We start from the raw sequence: 23,727 nt of genomic DNA on the forward strand, positions 1-23,727 counted from the left end.
ACTGAGTTCCTGCCTCAGAGAGGCCTCCTTAGACCACTCATTCATATTTCTGAATGATGCCTTCTGTTTGTTCCACAGCATTATATTCAGGCGGCAGTGGTGGAAAGCATTATTTTTTTTTTTAATGTCCATCATCTTGATAAAGCATGTAACAAAAAGAACATTTACTTGCAATCATTTTCTACCATGTGAATATGTGATACTCTAATGTTAAAAAAATCAAGTGTAAGTCTAGGAAGTTTTTAGACTATTTGTGATATATAAAACATAATTATATAAATCTAATTCTTTGTGTTGAAATTTTCCATCATTTATTTATTTCCCCAAGTACAAAATCCTGAGCAATGGGATACCAAGTAATGAAATAACATGGCAGTGGCACAGTTTGCTTTTGAATACTGTTCGGGAGGCTACGGATTCACCTGAAGGTTTTTTGTTTTTTTCTTTCTGTAGTATCAACTATTTCATCAAGTATCTTAGCCGTAATATTCTATATATGTGGTCTGGGGAGTCAGTGTCCAAACCTTTGTGAAGACGGCATAGAAGAGGCAACGTTGCCCCACTCCCTTCACTGTCTTATTCCTACAGCTGAAGTCAGTACGTGAAATTATCTTGTTGATATGTTTACGGGTTTTTATTGTCGGCCTCGTCCACAGGAGTGCATACTCGCTCCCAGAAAGCAGGATCTTTCCTGCCCGATCTACCGCAGTATCCCGCCCCTAGCAACACGCTCCTGGCACAGAGAAGGCGCTCAGTGACTGTTACTGGAATAAGCGGAAGCAGGAGTACTCAAGCCCCACCCTCCGACCCATTGGGCCCCGATAGCGGTCCCCACCCGAGCGGCTCGGAAAGCGAAGCGTCCGACCAGGCAACCTCCATGGGACCCATGCGCGGTGGCCACTGGGAAGTGTAGTTGCGCGCCCGCCGCAGCCTGGCGGTTGCGGGAGAAAGGCTCCGCATGCGCAGGCGCACTTCCGGCTCTACCCCGCCGCTGCGGCCATTGTCCGGCCCCGGTGCGGCGAAGGCCGCCCCTCGGACTTTAGAGTTGCAGAGGACTGAACCTGCACTGGGGGCTGGAGGAGCCGGCCCGAGCCCTGGGTGGGCCTGAGGTCTCGAAATCCGGAGTGCCCAGGAGGCGGTGATTCCGAGTGCGCGGGTTGGGGCGGCACCTCCCACGGGCTTTGCGCGCGTGCGTTCGGCCGCGCCCACCATCCTGCGGATGGGACTGGGCGTGGCCGGAGGAGGGTGTCCAGGAGGCGGCAAGCGTTTAGTTTGGGGGAGGCAGGCCCAGGCAGGGCCCGCGCACCTCCCCACCTCTCTCCCCTGGAGAAGTGGCTGCGGGGCGGAGGCAGGCCGGGCCTGGCAGGGTGCGGTTGGCAGTTACAGTTGGCTGAGTGGGCCCTCTCCTCTCTCCCCAGACCCTGTATAGGAGCCGGGCCCGGCGACGCAGGAATGGCCCCGAAGCCTCCGACGGCCAGGCCCCAGGTGAGCAGCCCGTTCCTAGCCCGGGGCGTATTTGGAGTAGTCATTGTTCTCCGCTTGAGCGACTCCCCTTTCTGGCTTGCTTGCCCCCTCGGAGCCTCCTAGCCTTGCAAAACCAAGGTGTCCAGAGCTGGGGGGAAAGGGCTTCCCCAAAGGAGGGCTGCACTGTGGGGAGGAGGGGGACCAGGGCGGGGTGGTCTTGTGGGAGGAGTTAAGAGTGGATGTATTAGAAATGTCAGTGTTGAGAATCCTGAGGGCCAAGCCAATTCCTTGAACTCTGTCCATTAGGAATCTAGAGGGTCGGGTGACAGAATAGAAAATGTAGAGGGGAAAGTGACTGTGAGTGAAGGAGATAGGAGCCCTAGCTTCTGACCCAGGTGCCATAGAGAGACCTTAAGGGACCAAAGAAGCCTGGTCTGGACTTGCCTAGGAAGAGGCTGGAGGTGGGCTCTTCCCGGGCAAGGAGGAAGGGAGGACGTGTCCCGTAGCTTTACATGTTTTTTTCTGCTTTAACAGAGGTATAATAATGCACATCCCCAGATGTCCCGCCTTCAACTTAATTAACATAACGCCGATTTGTGAACCCATTTATTCTTGTGAGACAGGAGGCATTTTCTAGAAGCATCACAACTCTGAGCTTACCTATTGATTTACAGACTCTTATCAGTGAAAATATAACAAAGTTCAGATGGTATTTTAATCCACACTCTTTACAATTAAGGAAAAATCACAGATTCTAGTTGTTAGGGTGTGAAACAAATCAGGTGAAAATACCAGTGTTCTTTAAAAGCAGTTCACAGTAAATTAAACACAGCATATAATGTCTTTATATTTTTTTTACTTCTTGTTACATGTTTTTGTTTTATAGGGGTGAGCTTTAAGGAGTAAGACAAGTAACAGTACTAGAACAAAACAGTTATTTTGTTTGAGGAGAGCCAGAGCAAATCACTGTCATCAGCACCTTTCCGTATAAAGTGTTTCCTCAGTAGGTTGTGAGAATTCAGATGACTTAACTCACTTAACACCTCATGGGGGTGTTGATCATTTCCACATGGTGGGGGTGGGAGTTGCCTTTTGATGGTGAAAATGAATCTGTGTTCTGAGCAGTAAACTTTAGGGACCTCTTTTTTTTTTTTTTTAATAAATTTATTTATTTATTATTTATTTTTGGCTGTGTTGGGTCTTCGTTTCTGTGCAAGGGCTTTCTCTAGTTGCAGCAAGCGGGGGCCACTCTTCATCGCGGTGCGCGGGCCTTTCACTATCGTGGCCTCTCTTGTTGCGGAGCACAGGCTCCAGACGCGCAGGCTCAGTAGTTGTGGCTCACGGGCCTAGTTGCTCCGCGGCATGTGGGATCTTCCCAGACCAGGGCTCGAACCCGTGTCCCCTAGATTAGCAGGCAGATTCTCAACCACTGCGCCACCAGGGAAGCCCTAGGGACCTCTTTAAACTTCACTTTTAAAGCTGTGTTCCCTAAAGCACTCAGTTATATTCTCATGGAATGGCCTGACAGTGTTCACTTGGGTTACCTAACTCAGGCTCTAGATGATGACTGGGGACGGAGGACAGGACAGAACAGAACACCGGCCCTACAAATGGGGCTTTTCAGGCAGAAATTTCCCTTTGTCAGTGGTTCCCCTTCTCTGAGCCTGGCCCTCAGAGGAATGCAAAAGATGAGTAGTTGAGTCATGTGACTACTTATCCAGGAAGTTAATTTCGTGGGGGAGGACAGCCCCATGCAGAAGTATAGCACCAGAAAGGTGGTGTCAGGTGTTGCTGCAGAGATCCAGGGACTGCTGTGAGTGCAGAAGGGAGAGGAAATTCTGCCTGTGGGAAGAGTCAGTGGAGATTTCACCTTTGAATAGGGGCAGGGTCTAAGCAGGTGAAAATGAAGGGGGTGGGGGTAGAGCTGATTGACTGTGGGGCAGGGGTTGGGAGGCAAGAAAATGAGGGGCCTATATCCGAAACCATTGTCCTGTGTGACAGTGGGTGTGGGCTGCAGGCACTGCATAGACGAGAATACAAGGGCGTTTGGACTTTTTTCTCTTTGGCCTTGGTAATCCATTCATTCATTCATACATTCATTCAGCAGATAGTCATTGAACCCCTATGATGTGTTAAGACACTTTTCTAGGTGGTTGGTATACATTAGTGGACAAAATTTATAATGGTCCTTGCTCTCATGGAGCTTACATCTTTTTTTTTTTTTTTAATTTAATTTATTTATTTTTGGCTGTGTTGAGTCTTCATTGCTGTGCACAGGCTTTCTCTAGTTGTGGCGAGCGGGGGTTACTCTTCGTTGTGGTGTGCACGTTTCTCATTGCGGTGGCTTCTCTTGTTGCCGAGCAGGGGCTCTAGGCTCGCGGGCTCAGTAGTTGTGGCTCATGGGCTCTAGAGCGCAGGCTCAGTAGTTGTGGCGCATGGGCTTAGGTGCTCTGCAGTATGTGGAATCTTCCCGGACCAGGGCTCGAACCCATGCCCCCTGCATTGGCAGGTGGATTCTTAACCACTGCACCACCAGGGAAGTCCGGAGCTTACATCTTAGAAGGAGGCAAAAAATTAAGTAAGGAAATTGTATGATATCCTAGAAGGCATCAGTACCCTAGAAAAAAGATAAAAGGTAGAGAAGGATGAGGGGAATTGAGTAGGGAACTGGGGGCTTGTGGTAGGAGTGCTATTTATTTATTTATTTATTCATTCATTCATTTATATTGGCTGCATTGGGTCTTCGTGGCTGCATGTGGGTTTTCTGTAGTTGTGGTGAGCGGGGGTTACCCTTTGTTGCGGTGCACGGGCTTCTCATTGTGGTGGCTTCTCTTGTTGCGGAGCATGGGCTCTAGGCACGTGGGCTTTCGTAGTTGTGGCGCGTGGGCTCTACGGTGCTTGGGCTTCAGTAGTTGCAGCACACGGGCTCAGTGGTTGTGGCGCACGGGCTTTGTTGCTCCGCAGCATGTGGGATCTTCCTGGACCAGGGATCGAACCCATGTCCCCTGCATTGGCAGGCGGATTCTTAACCACTGGGCCACGAGGGAAGTCCAAGGAGTGCAATTTAAATAGGGTGGTCAGGGTAAGCCTTATCCTTATTGAGATGTTACCATCTGAGCAGACTTGAAGGAAGTGTGGGAGTTAACAACATTCAGGTCTGGGGGAGAGTGTTCTGGGTAGAGGAAACAGTGGGATGTGTGTCTGGTGTGTTCAAGGAGCTGCAAGGAGGCTATTGTAGCTTGAGCCAATGTTTTTGAGCAGGGAACTAACTGTTCTTAGTTTTAAAGATGGCTGTGAATGATGTGCAGGAGCAAGTGTTTGAAAGTTGGGACTCCTGTGGTTGAGACCTTCTCCCAGGGCTTAGCTAACAAATAACTAAAGTGGTCCCACAGTGGGAGGGGAATGGGAGCAGAGATGGGCTGGGCGGAATACCCCCAAAATCCTTGGGATCTATGGATTGTTAGTAACTATAGCTGTGTAAACACTATGCATTCTTTTTTCCGTTATATGTGTACTATGTTTTTAGTTAGGATTTTGAAAAGGTGTTTACCATTCTTTTTTTTTTTACCATTCTTAAAGTTGAAGCCACCAGAAAAGTAAGAAATGGGGAAAGTTTTATAGGAAAAAGCTGCTTATGGAGACCAGGTTTCTTGGTGTTCTATCTTGAAGGGGAGGAAATGCAGAGGGACCAGGCCCTGGTCTCTATTGACTTCAGATCCCAAGAGAGCTCTGTGGTTCAGTCATCAGGATTGAACAGACCCAGCAAAAGCTGGATCAGGTCACAAACTCAGACGAGATGCTCCAGGGAAACCAAGCCACTTGCTGAACCAGGTCAGGATGTTTGTGGCCAGGGATATTCAAGCTCCCTCCATACCGAGGTCCCCTTTCTTAACCTCTTCCTGAGCTGACTGGTGCTGGTCTTTAAGCTTCAGCTCAGACCCTCCTTCCCCTGGGTAAGGTCAAGTGCCTCTCTTGTGCATTCCTGTAACACCTATGTACACTTGTCATAGTAGTGTCTAATGTCATATGGAGTGGTGTGCTTACCCATCCATCTCGTACTGGGCTTTCTGCTTTTCTAGAGAAGGGCCACCTGACTCCTTTCATCCTTTGCTCCAAAGTACGCACACAGTAAGTGGGTGTCACATGAGCGAACATTAATAACCACTTAACCCCAGGCAGTGATTTTATACTTTCTGCATTTTCTGCTCCTCACATAGCAAAAATGTAATTTTTCCCATTATTTTGGCTGTGTTGGGTCTTTATTGCTGCGTGCGGGCCTTCTCTAGTTGCAGCGAGCGGGGGCCACCCTTTGTTGCTGTGGGTGGCCTTCTCCTTGCAGTGGCTTCTCCTGTTGTGGAGCATGGGCTCCAGGCACATGGGCTTCAGAAGTTGTGGCATGCGGGCTCAGCAGTTGTGGCTCGCGGGCTCTAGAGCGCGGGCTTCAGTAGTTGTGGCACGTGGGCTCAGTAGTTGTGGCACGCGGGCTTATTTGCCCCATGGCATGTGGGATCTTAGTTCCCTAAACAGGGATTGAACGCGGGTCCCCTGCATTGGAAGGCAAATTCTTAACCTCTGGACCACCATGGAAGTCCCCTCAATTACAACATTTTAAATTTCATCTAATTTTTATGAGGATTTTTCTTTTGTTTTTTTAAACTTTTATGGCTGTATTATACTGCTTTGTATGATATACTAAAATTTAACCATTTCTCAGAGGACATTTAGGTTGCTTATAAAGTTTCTGCTATTACAAATAATACTGGGATAAAATCACATTGGTTACAATAGATAATTAAAAAAAAATTTTTTTTTACGAGAGAGAGATCTTTGGCAGGTTTTGGTGGCTTGCTCATCCTTAATTTGTAGAAACATTCAGATTGCTTTTCATCTTTTTCTGTCTTTTGAAAGAATTTACCTATAAAACATTTAGATCCAGGATTTTTATAAAGAGGATGACTTGGGAACAGTTTTCTCTGTTTCTTCCTCAATTATTTTCTCTCCTTTTTTGTGTCAACATTGGTGATTTAGGATTTAAAAATTATCCACTTCACTAAGATCTTTCACATTTCTTAACACACTGCTGGGTATTTTACTGGTTTATCCCCTTATTTTTATTTTTATTTTTTTTTATTATTATTTTTAAAAATTAATTTATTATTTATTTATTTATTTTTGGCTGTGTTGGGTCTTCGTTGCTGTGCACGGGCTTTCTCTAGTTGTGGCGAGCGGGGGTTACTCTTCGTTGCGTTGCGCGGGCTTCTCATTGTGGTGGCTTTTCTTGTTGTGGAGCACAGTCTCTAGGTGCACAGGCTTCAGTAGTTGTGGCGCACGAGCTTAGTTGCTCTGCGGCACGTGGGATCTTCCCGGACCAGGGATCGAACCCATGTCCCCTGCATTGGCAGGCGGATTCTTAACCACTGTGCCACCAGGGAAGTCCCTTCCCTTATTATTATTTTTTTAAATTAATTAATTTATTTATTTATGGCTGCGTTGGGTCTTCGTTGCTGCGCACGGGCTTTCTCTAGTTGTGGAGAGCGGGGGGCTACTCTTCGTTGTGGTGTGCGGGCTTCTCATTGCAGTGGCTTCTCTTGTTGCGGAGCACGGGCTCTAGGCGCGCGGGCTCAGTAGTTGTGGCTCGCGGGCTCTAGAGCGCAGGCTCAGTAGTTGTGGCGCACGGGCTTAGTTGCTCCGTGGCATGTGGGATCTTCCCGGACCAGGGATCGAAACCGTGTCCCCTGCGTTGGCAGGCAGATTCTTAACCACTGCGCCACCAGGGAAGCCCCTTCCCCTTATTTTTCAATTGATTTATTTTTTTATTTCTTCTTTTAGTATATTTGTCAGAGGTTTTTTTGTTCAGCCAGTATTTAAGAGAAGCCAGCTTTTAGATTTGGCTGTTAATGCCATCGTTTTGCCATTTGCCTCTGCTATTTATAATCCAAGAATAGAATTCACTAATCTGTAATGTTTTTTTAATCCTCAAAATGACTCCTCGTTTTCCTTTGGTAAGAATTACCCAGACTCTATTCATTCACTCAGCAGACATTTTTAGAATGCCTGCTCTGTGCCGGCTGGTATTCTTAACCAGGGTCACGCTTCAGAACCAGTCAGGAGAAGGTACCTGCTTCCTGTGGGGTGGCAGTAAGGCTTCAGTGAGAAAATTTAGTGAGGGGGTGCGTGGCCTGCAGTGAATGCTCAATAAATGTTAATTGTTGCTTTTTTATAATGAATCATGTAAGGAGCTTTTAAATGTTGCCTGGTAGGGCTTTTCATGCATGGTCAATTTTTCCAAATTGCCCCTGTGATTCTGGAAAGTTCCAACATGCTTAGTTTTGGAAATACTGAAATGAAAAGGAGTTTGAGAAATTGTTGAGGGAGAAAAACATGAAAATGTAGCTATAGTTCTGAAATTGAGATGTGGACCAAATACTAAAGGTGGCAGGGATCTGGAAAAGCTTCAGAAGGGAAGGGACCATTGAACTGGTTCTAGACGGATGACTTGGAATTTATCCTGTAGAGCTGAGGGAAGAAAGTACATGATGATCAGAATAGGATGTACAAAGGCAAGGAAACATGGAAGAGAATGATGTAATCAGGGCAGAGAGTCCACTGTCGGAAGCATGGGGTGTGTGGCAGCAGGCAGAATTTAAGAAAAAGATGATTCTGTCACCTAGAGAGAATGGCCTGAGGTGGAGATCTAGAACAACCTAGAACAGTGTCGTCCAAAACAAACATAAGCTACATGGATAATTTTAAATTTTCTAGTAGCCACAATGTAGAAAGAAATGGGAAGTTAATTTTAGTAATGCGTACTATCTAACCTCATATAGCCAAAATCTTATCATTTCTACATGAATAAATATTTTAAAATTATTAATGAGATGTTTTATATATTTTTTGGTACTTAATGAGATGTTTTATATATTTTTTGGTACTAAGTCTTTGAAATCCAGTGTTTTACACTTAACTGCATGTCCTAATTTGGACTAGCCACATTACTAGTGCTCAGTATTCACATGTGGCAAGTTGCTACCATATTAGACAGCATAGATCTAGACCATTAGGCCATTGCCCATTGTTGGCAAGGGAGGATTTGAGCTGGGTTTGAAAGATGAAGGGAAGGGACTGAATGTAGGAGACATTTTTGAGGCTGTTGGTAATTCTAGGGCATAAAGGAAAAATGAAGAGTCAAGGGTAAGGTCCAGGTTTCCAGTTGGGATACTGTAGATGATGATGCCATTAGCCTCAGTAGGGCATCTGTGTATGTGTGTGAAGGCTAACAGTAATCATGTTACCTCTCTCTGTTCGCACTTGTTAGGGACGCTGTTAACTCTCAGCTTACCAAACTGTTATTGTCCAGTATCATAGAGCACCGAGTACTTGAGTGAAAATGCCACACTGTATCCCAGTAAATTTAATGTATTCTAATTGGTTAAAGTAACTTGGTCTTAGAGGGGGGTAGTTTTTATATTACTATAATTGTATGTAATATAAAAATTAAATGTTATATTTAATAGTTATATTAAATATAATAAATAAAAGTGTTATGTGTAGTATAAATACAGTATTTAAAAATATGTGATATAAATAACTAGATTATTTTTACTCATTAGCTACCAGGCTCTGGTTTTGAGCTTTGCCAAGTTGCAAAACTACAAAGTTTCCTGAGTTATAGTTTTAGGGGATTTCTCCTGCAGGGATGGTATATGCTAGAGTTGGAGGAGCATGTCTTTTTTTTTTTTCTTTTTTTAATTATTTAATTATTTATTTATTTATGCTGTGTTGGGTCTTAGTTCCTGTGCGGGGGCTTTCTCCAGTTGTGGCAAGTGGGGGCCACTCTTCATCGCAGTGCGCGGGCCTCTCACTATCGCGGCCTCTCTTGTTGCGGAGCACAGGCTTCAGACGCGCAGGCTCAGTAACTGTGGCTCACGGGCCCAGGCGCTCCGCGGCATGTGGGATCCTCCGGGACCAGGGCTCGAACCCGCGTCCCCCGCACTGGCAGGCGGACTCTCAACCACTGTGCCACCAGGGAAGCCCCAGGAGCATGACTTTTTATAGTTGGACATGTCCTTTCTGGATGTACTCTTTCACCCTTCTGCTCTTAAAGCTCTTATTTCTTCAGTTCAGGGAATCCATGTTATAGATGAGAAAATTGGAGCTCCAGGAGGTCTGTGATTTGCCCAAGGATATTACACACTTAACTTCTTAACTTAGTATGTGCTGTTTCCAGTTCTTTGCTTTGGGCTCCATCATTTGGCCAAGGTCCTCTTTATGTCAGCATGAGGAAGGGGAACATTTAATACTTCTTGATAATTTTTAAAAGGTGTTGATTATGAGGTCAAGTTAAATCTGGAAGAAGGGTAAACAGTGTTTACAAGACATCACTGGATCATTTTATTAGTCTGAGGTGTGACCTGCATTGGGAATGCCCTAAAGTTGCTTTGATTCAGAGTGGCTAACTCACACCAAGGATCTCAGAGTACATTTTACCTATTTAATCTTGCAGACCATTGACTGTCCGTTATGTACCAAAATGGTTCTGGCCTCTGGAGATTCGAAGGTGCCTGAGACAAGGTCTTGACCCTCTAGAAGCACAGTGAACAATATGTAACAGTCGCCATAAGGTAGTGTCTTATGAGCTGTGCTGAAGAGAGGCCTAGGGAGGGGAGCTGGGGGGCGGGGGTTAGCCTAGAACTGGAGGTAGAAATGGAGCCCCTGAGGAGAGAACTTGACTGAGTCTTGGTGGGAGAGTGAGTGTTAGCAGGCAGAGGAGGGAAGGCCAAACATTTTGAAGCAGCACTTGCAGAAGAGAGAGATCTTTTTTTTTCAAGGAGGTGTAAGTGTTCTGCACACTGACTCATGGTGTACAAGGGGAAGAGAAGCCAGAGCTGAGGCTGCAGAAGTAAGGTGAGGACTAGGTTGGAAGAGCTCAGAAGCTCACACTAAGGAGTCTAGTTTTTAATCTCAAGGAAAATTTATTAAATATTTATGGAGCACCCACTATGTGCCCGGCCTCTTGTAGCCAATGGAGATTCAGCCATAAAGAAAATAGGTAATATTCCTACTCTCCTGGAATTCACATTCTGCTGTGGGATGCAGACTGTAAACAAATAAAATATGACACGTCAGGTGTAAGGACTATGAAAAAGGAAAAGAACAGAGAGTGACAGTGCAAGGTTGGGGGGGGGCGCTGTTTTATATAGCGTGGTCAGGGACGTTGGCTCTGGTGAGGTGACATATGAACAAAAAGCGGAAGGAAGTGAGTGGGGAGCCACATGCATATCTGCAGGAAGAGGCTTCCAAGTCAAGGAACAGGCAGAGCGAAGACCTCAAGGCAGAAGCATGTGTGGTACGTTCCAGGAGTTGTAAGGAGGGCAGGGTGAGTAAAGGTAAGAGAGCAGTAGGTTAGGGATGAGGTTCAAGATGAAGTCAGGGAGATTGTGGGGGGCCAGATTGTGAAGGGCTGTGTAGCTACTATAGAGACATTGGCTTTTACTTGGGATGAATTGGGATGCCATTGGAGGCTTTTAAGCAAAGGAATGACTTGCTCTGAAAGGTTTTAACAAGATGAGTCTAGTAGTTATATGGAAAACAGACTTGGGAGGGGTGGGGCATGAGTGGAAAAGGAGAGACAAGGTAGGAGATAGTAGCAGTGGTCCAGGTAAGAGGAGATGGTGGCATGGACTAGGGTGAAGGCGGTAAGAATAGGGAAAAGTGGGAAGAAATTAAAGGTTTGTATGCATGATCAAATTTGTTTTAGAGAAGTGACTCTGATAGTACACAGGAAAGAGTTGGTGGGACCGTGAGTAGTAGAACAGAAGTTAGTTGTCCTGCCAGGGCAAGAAATGAGTGGCCTGGACTAGACATTTGTTTACTGGTCAGCACATTCTTTAACATTAGTTCAACCTATTTGGGGAAGCAGAATGAAGTCAGGAGGCCATGTGTTTAATACGGGGAACCAGCGAAGCAAAGGAATCCAGGTTGGCTGCCAACTGTGTGTTTCTAAACCAAAGGGGCTGTAAGTTTAGAGGACAGAGTAGGAGTGGAAAGGTGTTACTTCTCACAGCCTAACTTAAAATGTCTGCCTTGGTCTAAACCTTCTCTCTGCTAGCCATGTGCATCCCAAATCCAGCCTCCCTTCTCTAACTTCTCAGTCCCTGGACTGGATTCCCACTCTTTTTTCTCCCATCCTAATGGTACTTACCTCTTAAGGCCCAGTGCATAGCCTACCTTGAAGCTTCTCTCCTGTACCCAGTTTTCCCTGCCCAGAACGCTGGTAGCACCCACTTTACTATGTATTGTCTCATATCGTGCTCTAATAAACAACACATTTTAAAATAAACTGAAACCTTTTCAAGGACTGCAGTGTTTTTCTTTTGCATTTTTATTCTGCCATGGTGCGTATGGTAAAGCCAGGCACCTAGTAAATATCTAGTGTCTTTTTTTTTAGCATCTAGTATCATCTTACCTGGCACAGTCAGATCCCTGACCTCTGTCAGAAAAATCTGCCACATTTCAACCCTTCTCTGTTCTTGTGGGGACACAGCCGCAGTGTTGAGCAGAAATGTGATACAGAGGAGCCATTGTTGTGTACGGATGTGGTCGTGCACCTCACTCAGTAGGAGATGGGGCCACCCACTCTCCTTTTCTCTAAAATTCAGATCTCAGCCATCTCAAGGCTCAACGCAGTCAGGAAACAGATATTTAGAGTTGGGTCAGGTACTTGCTAGACGTTGGTATTCTAGAGTTTAAAAAAAAGGAAAAGTAGAGTCCCTGCTCTCACGATGCTCACCATCTAACTAGGAAAACAAGCATTAAGTAGATTATTAGGTCTGTTTGAATTGTGGATGCGCAAAGTGGCTTAAAGCACATGATATGGGGATTGACCCTCCACTGGGGGATCAGAAAACCTCACTGAAGATCTGCTAACCTACACCCGAAGTATGGAATTAGCAAGGGAAAGACGGATGGGAGCGTGGGGAGAGAATTATATATTCCAGGAAACAGAAGTCCAATTCAGCTATAGCTAAGCACATGGGAGGAGGGCATGGAATAAGGCAGAAACCTTCACGTAACTTTCCCTCACTGCTCCAGCGAACTCATGGCTCTGCTTTCAGTGTCTTTTCATGCTGATTGTCTTTACATACTTTATTATGTACTTCTTGAGGTAGAAATCTAACCGGGACCAAAGGAGATATTTCAAGTTGGGCATAGTGACAGGTGTCCCATGGCTTAACAAGGCCTGGTGAGGCAAGACAGAAATCAACCTGTGAGCATCAGAACTGACTATTCAGAGGCATGAGGGTCCTCAGCCAGTTTCAGTGGGTGGTGAGGAAGAAGTGATTGGAGTGGAGTAAAGCATGAAAAAATCTTTGACCTAGAAATTCCAATTCTAGCTAGCTAGCCTACAGGAATTCTAATATATTTGCACAAAGAGTATGTATTGCAGTAATGTTTGTAATAGCAAAATATTGGAACTAATCCAAATATCTAATAATAAGAACTGGTCCATTTATTCATTCACCAAGTTTTTCTAAGCATCCGCTATGTGCTGGGCATCAGTCTAGGCACTGGGGGGGCATATAGCTGTGAATAAGATAGGTAAAGTCCCTGTTCTCACGGAACTTGCAATTGGGGAGACAGAAAAGCTAACAAATCTCAGATAATGATTAGAAGTACAAGCATCCTTTTTCATCTGAATCTATTTGGTTCCTGAGTTCAGGTGGCAGGAATTTGGACAGTGAGCGATACGTGTTTTAGGAGAAAAATTAAGCATGGTAATACGATGCATAGTAAATTAGAGGAAGGTGCTAAGACACCTTTTCTGAGGCGGTGATGCTGGACCTGAGACATAAACATGGTTTAGGTTGACTGGTTGTCAACCATATCGCGATCCCAAGGCCCAGGGTGGGAACAAGCTTGATATATTCAGGGCAAGGTCAGCATGACCAGAGCCCAGTGAGTGATGGAGGAGTTTGAATCTTGTTTTTAGTACAGTGGGGTGCTATGGGTTTTAGGCAATGGGTGTGTTATGGTACAGCTGTACTCTGGGGTGCTATGAAGCAATTCAAAGAAATAAGGTGAAATTGTACATAGCACTAAGGAAAGACTTCCAAGATACATAGCTGAATGTGAAAAGCAGGATGTAGAACAATTTATATGATATTTCACAAAACAAGACTGTGTGTGTGTGTGTGTGTTTGTGTGTGTGTGTGTAACATGGAAAGGGACTGTTAAGTGTATACACCAAACTGTTCACAATGGTTATTTGTAGGGAGTTTGTGGGATTGGTGATGGGGGTGAAGGAGGGCTGTCACTTTTTATTCCCTGCTGTATTTGGGTTTTGTACCAAAGGAAGCACATGGGCAGTGAGGAATTGGTGATTGTATAGGAAAGGCTTGGCTTTGAAGGGAACAAGAAGAAAACTAAGTAGGCTTACAGGATTGCGGGACACATTGCCCCTCATGACTTTCCTGCCTGCCATATTAGATTCTCTATAAAATTGTGTAACAACTAGTATATTTAACCCAACATTGCCCCCTCAGGATATCACACATGTGATCACCATTTGTGATAGACCCTACAGTAGGTTCCCAGTTTTGCCATGGGAACATTTGTGGGGTTGATCCCTACTTGAGCAGGAATGTGTTCCTACAGGAATCAGTGACATTTAAAGATGTGGCTGTGAACTTCACCCAGGAAGAATGGCACCACATGGATCCCGCTCAGAGGCGCTTGTACAGGGATGTGATGCTGGAGAACTATAGCCACTTGGTTTCTCTTGGTAAGGACCACATCTCATTGTCTATGTATTGGTGGGTCTTTCCTTTCTCAGTTGCTAAGGTTGTGGGACTCATAGTTTGGGTGACTGTGAGCAGAGTGTACAGGGTTAGAGTTTGTTCATCTTGTTGGGACCCAGCTTTATGGGTTTCTGAGCCTGATCTTTAGGTAACGGTCTTTCTTTTGCAGAACTGGAAATAGGCCATTTGATTGCATGACTCCTCAAGTTGCACCATTTTTTCCCTTCAGAGTTCCTGAGGATCAAGGCCTAGTACTGACTTATAGAGGGTTCTTTGTCTACTTGCACAAACAACCAAATCTTGTGTATTTACCCATGAGCAGGATATCAAGTTTCCAAGCCAGAGGTGATCTTCAAATTGGAGCAAGGAGAAGAGCCATGGATAGCAGAGGGAGAAATCCAAAGACCTTTCTGTCCAGGTAAATGAGGGAGAATCAAGCATGTAGGACAATGGCACAGCTGAGGGAGAGGGAAGCACCTTCAGATTGCTGCCTTGGGAGCGCCTAGACCTGTAGAAGAGGTTGGACCGTCTCCTGGATGACACCTCTGTATGTCTCCCTTCTCCATTAGGGTGTCTTGCTGCTGGTAGGTCTTGGAAGAAAAGGTACTTCTTTTTCCTTTCTGAAAGTAGCCCTTTGTCCTACACTCAGAATACCATCTCTCCCTATCCTATATCCCTACTTCTGGATTATTTTCTCCTCTGGTGTCCTCAGTCCCCCTTCATTATTTAGAGATCTCTTTTCTTACTCATTCAGACATTAATTGAACTTCCATGTCTCCTCCTTGTTTTTTCTTGCTGCTTTCACTGTCGGATGCCCCAGACTTGTAGGAAATACCCATAACCTTGATTCTCCCTCCCTCCAGACTTCTTTCCCTGACTGCACTCCTGTACCACCTGTCTGGCGAGCAACACCATCCTCCTTCCATCCTGCACTCCTGTCCATTTGATTCATTTCCTCCCTCCACAGTTCCTGGAGTATTATCCTCTCCTGGTTTCCCCACTCATTCAATGCTTCTTGGCTTTGAGTCTTTGGCTTTTCTTGCTTTTCCCTCTTAGTGAATCTACCTTAAGGAGCCTGCCTTCCGGCTTCCTCTCCTTTCTTTCTGTATTACCTCACTATAAAAGGGTGCCTGCCTTCTGGTAGTTGCAGCTCTTTATTGTGTGCTGTAGACTCAGAATCATCCTTACTTGTACCCTGGTCACTTTTATTTTCTTCTCACAGGACCCCTCCACTTGTAAGTCCCACAACGTTCTTATTAAAGGTGTAAAATCTAAATTAATCATCTTGCATCCCCAGTCAGCACATTTTGCTACATTGCCCATTATCCATTTCTCCCCTTGCCCATTAGAAATTACCAGGATTCCAGTCCCTCAGGCCAGACACCATAGTCAGTCTAGTCTTTTTCTTTCAACCCAAGTTATTTTCCTCCTTTGAGAAGTATCTTAGGTTTTCCTCCCTTTTAACTTGGACTGGTGACATCCTAAACCAAGCCCCAGACTTAGATTACTATAATTCCCAGTTGAAATTGCTCACTCAATTTTATCTTTTTGTAATCCATACTGGATTTTTTAAATCATAGTTTTATTGAGATATAATTCACATACCGTAAAATTCACCCTTTTAAAGTGTACATTTCAGTGGTTGTTTTGGATATGTACAGAGTTGTGCAGCCATCACCACTATCTAAGCAGCACATGTTCAACACCCCAAGAAGAAATCTTATACCCATTAGCAGTCACTTTCCATTCCCCATACCCCCCAGCTCCTGGCAACCATTAATCTACTTTTTATCTCTATGGATTTGCCTATTCTGGATATTTTCTGTATATGGAATCATAATATGTAGCCCTTTGTGACTGGCTTCTTTCACTTAGCACAATGTTTCAAGGTTCATTCATATTGTAGCATGTATCAGAACTTCATTCCTTTGTATTGCTGAGTAATATTTTATTGTATGGATATATCACATTTTGTTTATCTGTTCATCACTTCATGGACCATATTGGATTTTAATGCTTTATCTTCCTAAACCAGCCACCTCTGAAAGAACTTTGCTATTACTCCCTGTACCTCATTATAGGAAGCAGAAACTCCCTTGATTTAAAGGTCCCCATCATCCCTTCCAGTATTATCTTTCTATTCCTGCTAAAAAAAGCTCCACCTAGGTTGAACTTTTTCTCGATGTTCTCTGTAAGTAGCATATAGTTGCCCTCATTAGATAATACTTTGTGCCTATCCAAAGCCATCTATTCTTTAAGTTCAAGGTCTGTCTAATCCATAAAACTTAATATTTGCTAATATATTTATTTGTTTCTTCCTTGATCACAAATACCATTTATATCATCTCTACCACACAAATTCAGATTTAATGTGTGCCATCTGATGGGGTTTTTTTTTAAGTCGTCAAAAGATTGAGTCTTGTTTTTATTCTTAGGTTTTTCAGCTCCTGGAGAGTCTATTTACTATATTTCTAAATATTTTCTATTTGTATTGCAGAGCATGTAGAAGGCAGTCAGAAAATTACTTGATTGATTGTTATGGAATCTTGCTGGGAGAGAACTTTCTCATTCATTCATTTCAACAAACATTTCTTGAATGTCCCACTGAGAAGGATTCTAAAAGGAATACAAAGCATTCTCTGTCCTCAGAAATTTAGAATTGAGTCTTGTTCCAGGGTAAGGAATTTGGGAGTTTAGGACTCCTTAGTTACTGGGTTTTTTTTTCCCCTCCTAATATTTTATTATGCAAATTTTCAAACATTTGAGAAGTTGAAAAAACTATACAGTGAACACCATATACCTACCACCATGGTGCTATAGTTGTTAACATGTTATATTTGCTTTATCACATATCTCTTCGTCCATCTATCTATTAATCTGTCTTACCTTTGATGCATTTCCTAGTGAGTTGCAGACATGAGTACATTTCACCCCTACATGCTTCAAAATGTATATCGTTGACTAGAGTTCAATATTTGTTCATAGATCTTTTTTGTAGAAAATATTATATACAGTGAAATATATACCTCTTGTATATGTACCATCCATTTGATTTTGACAAGTGCATTCTCCCATCCAACCCAAACTTCTGTTGATATGGAACATCTCCATCATTCCAGAAACCTCCCTCCCCTTAGTTTTTAAAAGGTTACCATTCTTAGAACCTAGACATTAATTAATTTTCTGCTCTTAGTATTCTGAGGTTAAACAGAGGTTTAGAGATCAGTTTTTTAGGCAGATTAAAATAAATTGTTTTTGGTTAAGAGAGGTGATTAATGTAGAATCAGAACTCAAATAGACTAAAACCACAGCTCTGTGTGTAAGGGCAAGGATGATTTGCCTCCTGAAATATTACTTTTTTTTCTCCATGGGAAGTATAGCCCTTGATCTCCAGTTATGTCAAAGAATCATTTCAGTTAGATCACTGGCTGCAGATTTTCTCTGCAGGGTTTGAAGATCTGAAGCCTCAGAGGTGACTTTAAAGAAATTATGAAATGAGTGTATTAGGAAGATAGATTCCATGGCAGTTTGTAAAATGGACGGGAGGCATGGATAGCAGATAGGACTCTGCAAGACGGACCATGATCCTATTCCGTTTGTATCTGTGCCTAACTCTCTCTTGCTCACCTGTTCCCTACTCCCTAACAAGCCCTCCTACATGGGCTTCCTCATTCTGGACTTATTCTTCACTCTGGATCTGCAGTCTGCATTGTCACCTCTCTCCACTCTTCCTTTCTCCATTTTGGGTCTTCTCCTGAAGCTACAGGACTAATTTCAAAACAGAGTGATGTATAACATATCTCTTTTACTTCCTCATTCCTACTGTAGCAGTTTGTTTTAACAGGAGGGAATAGGGGACTTTTGCACTTTGGATTTCTTTCAGACTGGAAGACCAGGCCTGAAGCCAAATCTTCACATCTGCAGCAGAGCATATCTGAAGTATCCCTTAGCACAGATGATCCCTCATGTGCCACGTTAGAAGACACTTGGGATGTTAATGGCCAGTTAGAGAGGCACAAGGAAAACTGGAAGAGACATTTGGGGCCAGATGCATCCACCCAGAAGAAAATAATCACACCAGAGGAAGCTTGTGAGCAAAATAAATTTGTTGAAAATTCTAGATTGAACACAGACCTGGTTACACAACTGAACATTCCTCCAAGGTCTAATGAATGTGATACACTTGGGAGCAATTTGGGACATAATTCAGACTTACTCAGTCAGAATAATATCCTTGCAAAAAAGAAACCTTATAAATGTAATAAATGTAGAAAAGCCTTTATTCATAGGTCATCACTGACTAAACATGAGAAAACTCATAAAGGAGATGGAACTTTCCCCAACGGTACAGATCAGGGAATTTATCCTGGAAAGAAACACCATGAATGTACTGACTGTGGGAAAACCTTCCTCTGGAAGACACAACTTACTGAGCATCAGAGAATTCACACTGGGGAGAAACCCTTTGAATGTAATGTGTGTGGGAAGGCCTTCAGGCATAGCTCATCCCTCGGTCAGCATGAGAATGCTCATACTGGAGAGAAACCCTATCAGTGTAGTCTCTGTGGGAAAGCCTTCCAGCGCAGCTCCTCCCTTGTTCAACACCAGAGAATTCACACTGGAGAGAAACCATATCGATGTAATTTGTGTGGTAGGTCGTTTAGGCATGGCACATCCCTCACTCAGCATGAGGTCACACATAGTGGAGAGAAACCCTTCCAATGTAAGGAATGTGGGAAGGCCTTTAGTCGATGTTCTTCCCTTGTCCAGCATGAGAGGACTCACACAGGAGAGAAACCTTTTGAATGTAGCATATGTGGGAGGGCTTTTGGTCAGAGCCCATCCCTTTATAAACATATGAGGATTCATAAGAGAGGCAAACCTTACCAAAGCAATAACTACAGCATAGATTTCAAGAGCTCATCTCTTACTCAAGGTGAAAACACTCTCACTGAAGTGAAATCCTATCATTGCAATGATTGTGGGAAAGACTTCAGCCACATTACAGACTTCTCTGACCATCAGAGGATCCACACTGGAGAAAACCCCTATGATTGTGAGCAGGCCTTCAGTCAACAACCTATTTCTCATCCTGGCGAGAAACCGTATCAATGTAATGTATGTGGGAAAGCTTTCAAAAGGAGTACGAGTTTCATAGAGCATCACAGAATTCATACTGGAGAAAAACCCTATGAATGTAATGAATGTGGAGAAGCCTTCAGTCGACGCTCATCACTGACTCAACATGAGAGAACCCACACTGGAGAGAAACCCTATGAATGTATCGACTGTGGTAAAGCCTTCAGTCAGAGTTCATCCCTCATTCAGCATGAGAGAACTCACACTGGAGAAAAACCCTATGAATGTAATGAATGTGGGCGAGCTTTCCGAAAGAAAACTAATCTGCATGATCATCAGAGAATCCATACTGGAGAAAAACCCTATGCTTGTAAGGAATGTGGGAAAAACTTCAGTCGAAGCTCAGCTCTTACTAAACATCAGAGAATTCATACACGAAATAAACTCTAGGAACCTTGAAATTAGGGAATGCGCCAAAAGCTTTAGCTAAAATATTGTTCTTATTCAGTATCAGAGGATTCTTACTGGAGAGAAAGCTTGAGAATGTAATGAATTGTGTGTGTGTATGTGTGCACATTGTGTGTGGAGAAAGCTCTGTGCTAGTAGACAGTGTTTTTTTTAATAAAAGCCACATTCTCTGGGACTTCCCTGGTGGTCCAGTGGTTAAGACTCCATGCTTCCAACTTCAGGGGGCACAGGTTCGATCCCTGGTTGGCGAAGATCCCGCATGCCATGTGGCGCAGCCAAAAAAGAGAAAAAAAAAAAAAAAACCAGGAAAAAATTAAAAGCCACATTCTCAGATCTGATTACAGACGTGTGTAAAAACAACTACAGACATCTTATACAACCTGTTAGAAATGATATGCCTATATATTGGACTTTGTAAATCTTTTGAATATATGTTTGCAGGAGATCACCAACTTTCAACAGTTTAATTTGTTAACTCTCACTGTTTACAGCCTTTTTTAAAAATAAATAAAACTCCCATGGTAGTGACCAAAACTCATTTTTAAATTGCTTGACAGCTGCATTCAACTGCAGCTCTTAAGTTAAATTTACCATGGAAACCAGTTTCACCTCCAGGAATTCACCATTCAAAGAATTAGATCAACTGGTCCAACCGCTTCATTGTACAGATGAAGAAACTGAAAGCCAAAGATGTGAAGTGGTTGCACAGCATGATACGGTTTATAGCGGCAAAGCTGGGTGGAAAATGCAGGTCTCCTGGATCTTTGGCCCCATGGTCTTGCCACTGAAAAGATATTTTGGAATTCAGGGCTTTAAGTTTTAAAATAAATCAGATGCACAAATATTTAATGAGCACTCAGGAGTTGAATACTTTGGGAATTCATAAAAGCATAAGAGGCAGCAAGACATATGCAGATTTGTCACACACTTATTTAAAGCAGCTTGATGGAAGCTTACAAACCAAAATGTTAACAGAAATTGTAAATAGTTGAACTACTAATGACTTTTTTCCTTTTCCCAAGTATCATACTTCAGCTAAGGTATGTCAGTTTCATAGAATTATTAAGTCTTCCTACTGTGCTTTTCGTGATCCTCCCATGAAAAAGCACTGCCCCAAGCTTCCGGTATTGATTTGATCAATGGGAAAACAACACAGAACTAAGAGAAAAAAATTTCCCCAAATTAATTTTACTGTAGAGAAGTATAAATCCAATTATCCATTGCCATAAAATTTGCCTTTAAATCAGTTTAGGGAATCAGCATGTAGTGGGTCATTTTGTGTGCCAAGGAAATTTTCACCATTAAAAAATTAACTTTTATGGCTCTGTGATGCTTTTCCATCAGTAAAGTGTGAGGTAAGCTTCAATAGCCCACTCTAATCCTTAATATCCCCTAAAGCCTCCCACGGCCTATTCTAAAGGAATTTCCAGAATCTTTGTTCGTTCATTGGCACCAGTAGTGCAGATAAATTTGGAAGCAACTGTAGAAATTGACCCCTTTCATGAAAGAGCCTCTGTTTCCCCCAAGATAAGCAAATTTTCCTGCCCTAATGATGAATCCTGGGGAGGAGTGATATGGGGTGGTGTTGATGGTGAACCTTTCCTACTGGCTTCTTTGCATGCCAGGTGGCAGGATCCATCATTTTTGTCTCATCCTGGACAACACGAGGCAGCTCCCAAACATCCTTCATAATTCTCTGCAGGAAAAATGTGCCTGGGGCCTGAAATGTGGAAAGTCCAGCCCAGTGAGTTTGTCATATGTGGAGCAAGATGGGATACTCTATAGCAGATCTGCCCTTCCAAGACTTTAACCATTCAAAAATACCTTGTTTATGATGTTCCACGCTTAGCATACACCACAATGCCAAGACCGTGCCTGTGTTGTCTGATACATGGTTTGACAATGGGCATTCTACTTGGAACCTCCTCTACTGATTGGCTAGGATGCCTATCAGGAACTCATTTTTCTGTTGATTGTTTGGGGATCCCCATAGTGGACTGTTTGCAAGAATGGCATGAATTGTAACCAGTTGAGTGCTACGCAGCTGTTGTGGAAGTTTATAAAGACTTAGTTCCAGAAGACCTAAAGGAGACCACTGGTTTGTGTGTGCAGCCTGGCCTAGATCCAACCAGTCTCTGAAACTCAGCATATCATCATTGGCAGGGAGGGTGCCCAGGATGTATGTATGGCTGATTGAGCAGAGGATTCTCTAGTCCCAGCAACCATGCACCATGCACTTAATGAACACCCAGCTTCTAGGCCATATGAAATACATCCTTGTAACATTGTTGTATTATTTCAATAAATAGCCTTCTTAGTTGAATGGGAGTCAGTTTGTCTTTTTCCATTTTCAGAACTTGGCTAAGATTAAAGAGTGGTGCATCAAGGAAGAGGGATTAACTGCTAAACTCATCACAGCCAGGTGAGTTAATAGCATTTATTGATTGCTTACTACTTGAAAGACATTGTGCTAAGTACTTTATAGCCATCATTTCATTTAATCCTTACAGGTCCCCTAATAGGTCTTGTGGTGTCTTGTCTTTGCCCAGCTTTTTCCCCCCTCTTCCTCTTGTAACAATCCCTGCTGTACTGACCACAGGAACACAAGCCAGGACATCCTGGGGCTCAATGATAGTTCCAGGAACAATTGAGCCAATCAGAGTCCTTTGACAGAATTTTTTCAAAATAGACTTAGCAAGGATACTTTAATTTGAGGTTGCTAGGCTGGTAAGGTGAAGGCCTAAAGTTACGTGGAGCCTGATTCCTTACCAGAGCGGAGAGGTCTGTTGTAGCGGGAGAGGATGCAGCCGCCATGAGGGTGTTCTCATTTCTCATTCCTGAGGTCCTTGGACTGGGCTCAATTTCTGAAGCTCTTCTGGGATTCAGTGGGCTCCCCACTATCAGTCGAATGAGTCCCCCTTTGTTATATTTCTGTTGCTTGCATTAAAGAAACTTAATGCATGTATTATATCTTTGTTTTATAATGGGGAGAAAAACCCAGAGAGGTAAAGTACTGCCCATGGCAGATTCAGACTTGGAACCCAGCACTGCCTGGCTGCAAAGGCAGAGCTCTTAACCTCTAAATTTCATGTCTCCAGAGCCATGTTATGTTCAAAGAGGTGCATGTAACACAGTGTCGTTTGGGGGTGAATGGATGAAGGGATATGGTGATAGGTTAGATGGGAGACCAAGTGAAAGCAAAATGATGAAGGGCCTTGGAATGTTTTTCTTGACTGTTTCAGTAAATTAAATCCCCCAGATTCACCCACACCCTCATACTTTAATATATCAGTTATTTGCATTTGCCTAGACTGTGGATAAAATCTTGTCTCATACTTAAATAAAAAACTTTCTTATAAATATTTTTCATGTTGCTACACAGTCTCATGATCCCATTGACAAACTCCCTACTGTTGCAATAATATTTGGATAGTTTGGGGCATTGGTTTTATAATAATGACATTGAATACTTTCACCTTTTTAAGCACCCCCACTTTTTTTTTCTATAGAATTTTTTCTTAAAATATCCAGAGTGAGATAAATATCCAAAAATGGGATTACTGGGTCAGCATGTATAGGTAAGTATAACCAGGTGTGAGATTCATGCAAGAATAAACTAGTTATAATAATGTAGGAGTAATAGCTTCAAAATTGCAAAAGGGAAGCAAGAGAAAACCAGTCTCCTACTCCTGGTGCCTGGGTGTGTGTGGGGAAGGGCCCCAGGGCAGGCATTATGTCTGCCAGAGCATCTAGCACTTCTCTGTGCCAGCATGGATGATAAAACAATTCTGCAGTTATTAGGCATATTGATGCTGGTGGTGCTCGGTTCTTTATAGCTACAGTGGGCTTTTATAAATACTGAACTAGTTAATTCCTATCTGTTAAAAATGCAAATGTCACATCAGGGAAGGTTTTAATG

The 23,727-nt window shown here is 43.4% G+C and overlaps 1 protein-coding gene across 4 annotated transcripts; it reads left to right on the top strand.

The window, feature by feature from the left end:
* The first annotated feature begins 978 nt into the window (after nt 1-978).
* On the top strand, nt 979-22,131 carry ZFP90 (ZFP90 zinc finger protein). 4 transcript variants are annotated; one of them, XM_036834349.1, is made up of 5 exons: nt 979-1,109; nt 1,419-1,485; nt 14,119-14,245; nt 14,584-14,679; nt 18,145-22,131. In XM_036834349.1, exons 2-5 carry the CDS (start codon nt 1,453-1,455, stop codon nt 19,788-19,790), a joined length of 1,902 nt encoding a protein of 633 aa, XP_036690244.1. In that variant the 5' UTR covers nt 979-1,109; nt 1,419-1,452; the 3' UTR covers nt 19,791-22,131. The 4 variants fall into 4 exon arrangements, with proteins under 4 accessions (XP_036690244.1, XP_036690242.1, XP_036690243.1 ...); XM_036834347.1 differs by having other exon boundaries at nt 1,000-1,148; XM_036834348.1 differs by having other exon boundaries at nt 1,000-1,138.
* The last annotated feature ends 1,596 nt before the right edge of the window (nt 22,132-23,727 follow it).

Source organism: Balaenoptera musculus, chromosome 19, assembly GCF_009873245.2.
Source record: "Balaenoptera musculus isolate JJ_BM4_2016_0621 chromosome 19, mBalMus1.pri.v3, whole genome shotgun sequence".
Lineage (NCBI taxonomy): Eukaryota > Metazoa > Chordata > Mammalia > Artiodactyla > Balaenopteridae > Balaenoptera > Balaenoptera musculus.